General features: G+C 30.6%; 1 protein-coding gene across 1 annotated transcript; it reads right to left on the bottom strand.

The window, feature by feature from the left end:
- Nucleotides 1-2,063: 2,063 nt before the first annotated feature.
- On the bottom strand, nt 2,064-2,758 carry LOC115883687. The gene is made up of 2 exons (XM_030902080.1): nt 2,541-2,758; nt 2,064-2,485 (listed from the first exon to the last, which is right to left on the bottom strand). Exons 1-2 carry the CDS (start codon nt 2,658-2,660, stop codon nt 2,126-2,128), a joined length of 480 nt encoding a protein of 159 aa, XP_030757940.1. The 5' UTR covers nt 2,661-2,758; the 3' UTR covers nt 2,064-2,125.
- Between the last annotated feature and the right edge of the window lie 2,009 nt (nt 2,759-4,767).

Genomic DNA, 4,767 nt, shown 5'->3' on the forward strand with positions numbered 1-4,767 from the left:
ATCAACCTAACTTTCATCTCTTTTTAATACATTTGATTTTCCATTAAGCTGTCTAGATCACTGTCTTACACGTTAAAATCCAGACCAAGCAGTTTCGATGACCAGAGCAATATATCTGTTGAAAGAGTTTATAAATAAGTTTTTAATTGTCATGTCTATAGCTTAATTAAGATTATTCCATTGAAATTTAAGAATTAAATATAAGAATTTGTCAATTAGGATTTTTTGCTTTAGGCCCCGTTCTCAGAACTACGTTCTATCGCTGGCGACACTGGTTGGCACTTCAAACGACCAATATGAGAGCGGTACTAAATTTAAAATTGACAGCTGTTTGAATTTTGTACAAATCTCATTGGTTCTTTTGACCTGTCTACACTGGTTGACACTTCAAAGAACCAATGAGGGCTGTACTAAATTCAAAATTGACAGCTGTTTGTATTTTGTTCAAATCTTCTTGGTTCCTTGACGTATCGCTGGCGATAGTACGAAGCTCTGAGAACGAGGCTTTATACAGGCTTGTCATTGTAAATCCGTGGTCTCGATTTTAACGTGGCTTATTTAGGTGTCACGAGGTCAAGGCGCCAAGGCGTTCAACGATGACTATGAAATGAAGATCGCTGTCATTTTATATGTAAATATGGAATTTGCATCCTAACTTGATTTATTAATGATACTATTTTATTAAAATTTAGTAAGGATTTGAAAAGACGTCAGCAGTAATATTATAATTATGTAAAAAGCTTATGAAAAAATGCGGGATTTGTTACAATGACAATAAAAAGCAAATATAAATGGATACGACGGATTTTGCTGCAGTAACGTAATTTGTAGTGAATTTTATATAGAATAGGCGACTTTTACAGCAGTTTGGAAGTATGTTTATGTAGATTTCAGGGTCCCACTATTAATATATGTTATTAGGCCATTTATAAAAAAATGGATAAGGCGGGTTTTGCAACTTGTCAACAAATCATTGTTTTTTCGTCTAGAATAGACTATTAAATTATCTGGAACGTCTATAAAGTTAATCTGAAAGTGTTAGTTCAAAATTTTTGTTTTCTATAGGCCATTATGTAGTCGTTAGTCTGATTTTTATTTTTTTTACAATTTATTGCTGGACAGTAAACTAACCTAAAAATTACTACTAAAGATTTTTTTATTAGATTCGCTTTGCCTTATGCCAATCATCCAAAAAATACCTACCATATTTTTTCCAAAAAATAACCGAAAATCTCATATTTTCTTAAAGCATCTGTATTTATAGAACTCGGTTCAAAAGCGTACTATCTCTGGTACTATCAATTCTAAACAATGACAGTTGCATGACAGATCAAAATGATATTTTTTATTATTGGATATGCAGAAGAAATTCTGTGTAACCTTTTTTTCAATAAGTCTATTAAGAAATCTCTAATTTGATGCGAACTTTTTGGCACACCCTGTATAAGCTTTATTTTTACGCATTTAAATAAAAACCACGGATTTATAATGCCTATACTGGCCTGTATAGTTTAGTAAGTAAAATGTCTAAAGTCTGTCCAACGAATCCAGAAAGATTGCACCTAGTATATCTGAAAAATTTAACTTGTGAAATAAAATGACAAGCAATACCTGTCACTGTCAGTTATCATTTCGTGGGATAGACTACATAGATGAATTTGAATTATATTAATGTATTAGTACCCTGAGGTTTGTATTGAATTGTTTTTATTTGGTTTGCTTTTGTACATAATTTTTTTATTGTTTTGACCAAACTGCAAATCTATTTATGCATATGTAGATGTTAAATATCTCAGGATTTACTTAGGTATATGCATATTGTAAATTATGTAAATACTTGTTTGCTTGTATAGTAATTAATTTTAAGGTGCAGTAAATACAGGCAGAATTAATAGTAATACTTTTTGTTAATAAGTCATCAAATATTTTTTTTTTCAGTTATATTGGGTATAAAAGCAAATAATGTAGAATATCAAGTAATTTTTGTTTGTGATATTTTCTATAATTCACTTTTTTGTTATAATCTTTTTAATTTGAAAATGTGTGAATAATAAAACTTCAAGTAAACACTACAACTGTACTTTTCTTATAACCCAACTATATACAAAGAAAAAAATAGAAACAATTAAACTGCGTAAGGTTGTTCCGTGCCATCGTCATGGTACTTAATATATGTGTCTACATGTGAGAAGTCCTTTTTATCCTCTTGCCAACCTCGCTGTGGTGCATTTTTATAATTAAATGCCCCTGGTCTTTCTCCATAAACTTTGTTAATTGCATCGATATGGTCTCTGTATTTACTCGCCACTACTTTTTTATTTGTTAATGGGCAAGTGACATCTCCTAAGGGATAGATTATCTCTTTGACGCCATGTGTAATGAGCATGGTTAATTTTTGAGGTAACTGTTCAATCAAAACAATGTCTCCAGTTTTGCATTGTTTTTGGGGATCGTGGGCATACACAAACTCGAATTTTGTAAAGTACTAAAATAAAAATAAAAGTATGTTTTCACAATTTTAATAAAAAGGAAAAAGTTACCATATGCAAGTTACTGTCCAGTTCAAGTCTCTTGATTTTAAACTTTGATGCTCCTTGTTTAAGACTAGGTACGCAGATACCTAATAACATAGAGGCTTTATTAGCTGCAGGCAAACGCATTTTTTATTAATATAAATTTAAATTAACAATATTTCTACTGTTGATAATTTATTTAAGGTTAGGTTGTCTTGGTCATATGGAGTATGTCAAATGTCTAGGTTTTCCTGAACTAGGGATGGTCAGAAATATCGATAGGTGAAAGTAGTTCTTTTGTACCGAGCTAGAAAATCTTTAAAAATAGTTTTTCAAGTAATTTAAAGCAAATGAAATCGACAAATGCTGTGCTATTTACAAATAAAACGACACATACGGCAAAACTTATGTATGAGTCGACTAAAAAATATTTTCATACTGGTGTTTATTTGTAAAGATAATTTATTTGTATTTGTGGAAGACTTTATTAACTGCAAGACCAAGACCAAGGGACTAAAGGGAGTCTTTTTGCCATCTACCTAACGCTAACGCTAGTCTTGGCCTTGGCTAAGGTCTTGGCTGGTCTTGGTCTTGGTTTTGCAGAAAAAGCAATACCAAGACTGGTCTCGCTATGGGTCTCGCTTATCAGTATTCGACAAAGGCAACGTCTCAAATCAGAAATCTAAAAAAAGACAATCGCAAAATTTGATAAAATAATTAAGGAATTATCAAATTTTAACTGTCTCAATCTAACAAAAAAAAAACACGTACATTACTTGGAAATCATTGAAATAGGTATAAAATAAATTAACCATCCTAATTATATATAATGAATCAGATATGTAGGTATAATTTGGGTGTCATTTTAAGTCACTGTTAGTATTTTTTAAAAATAGTTTATAATTTTTGGGTGCTATCCATTTAGCAAATAAGTTCTAAACTAAAAACATCCACACACACAAAATTCGGAAAATGTATGTTTCCAGTAAAAAAAAATAACTCATTGATACTGAAGAACCGTATTTTACATTATTTCCATGATTTTTACCATATTTTTTTTGATATTAAAAAAACTATTCTAAAAATATTTATCTACGATAACAATATATTTTCCTTTATATTTTAATAAAAAATCTCCGTTATTATTAACTAAAAATCATCAATAACGCGTGTCTGTTCTAATTTCATAACTACAATAAATAATTTGTTGTGAATCTATCGCAGCACACTACAAAATAACAACAATTTTGTCAGTTGTGTACAATCAACCAAGCAAGAGTCCTGTCAAAAAAATATTTCGTTTTTTTTTCTCAATATTTTTGTGAAAAAACTTCCGAGTGTAGTGTTTTTTTTATAAAATGATCTTCCTAGGAGTCTATTATGTCTGTTAAAGGGGTAATTTTATCAAAATATTTATTTATTTCCGTTATTTTGAGTATTTTCTTGTTCAGGTCACTTTCATGGCAACGCGATTGAATTTCTGCGCGCAGCGGACAGCATCGATCGAAAATTTCGAGCGGTGCGAGACGGAATGCCGCTTATGCAATCCCATTTGAGCGAAACTGATCGAATTTTTTCGATCGCTGCTAAAAATTATCGATGACTCTAAAAACTCAGTATTTTATGCAATGTCCATGTTAATTTGTTTTACGTTTTGTCTTGTAGGAGAGTTATTTTTCTCGTTCTAACAGGACAAAATGGCATCGACGATACAGGATACAGGATGGAACTTTTCTTTTTGATAATATAAGGTAATTATACAATATTTTTTGTATATTGTATGGGTAACAGCAGTAAATATATGTAATTAATTATATTAGAGTTGTAAAATTATCATGTTTTTCACCAAAAGACTGAATATTATTTTAATTGTATCTTTTGTATCTTTTTTAGGTAAGATTAATTATGTAGTAAAAGGAGTGCCTCACGGAAACGGCAAAAGGTAATAATATCATATTTTATCGATTTTTTTTGTTGATTACGTTCAATATAAATGTGCCTCTACCTCTATTGCTAAATTATCATTATTATTCTTTGCGAATAGAACATTTTAATTCATTGTCCCAAAAAAGCTCTACAGGGTGCTACAAATAATTCGAGGTACGCTAGCATTGCTATCTCGGAAACCGTAATAGATACGAAGATGATTAAATTGGGACAAAGTTGCCTCCTTGGGATGTTCACCAAGATGCCATCAAAAAAGTTTTAAAAATTTCAAGGATTGCTGAGTTTTTTGCAAAAAACGAATTTTTTG

The sequence above is a fragment of the Sitophilus oryzae genome, unplaced genomic scaffold, assembly GCF_002938485.1.
Source record: "Sitophilus oryzae breed Bouriz unplaced genomic scaffold, Soryzae_2.0 scaffold_1976_pilon_pilon, whole genome shotgun sequence".
Taxonomy (NCBI): Eukaryota; Metazoa; Arthropoda; class Insecta; order Coleoptera; family Curculionidae; genus Sitophilus; species Sitophilus oryzae.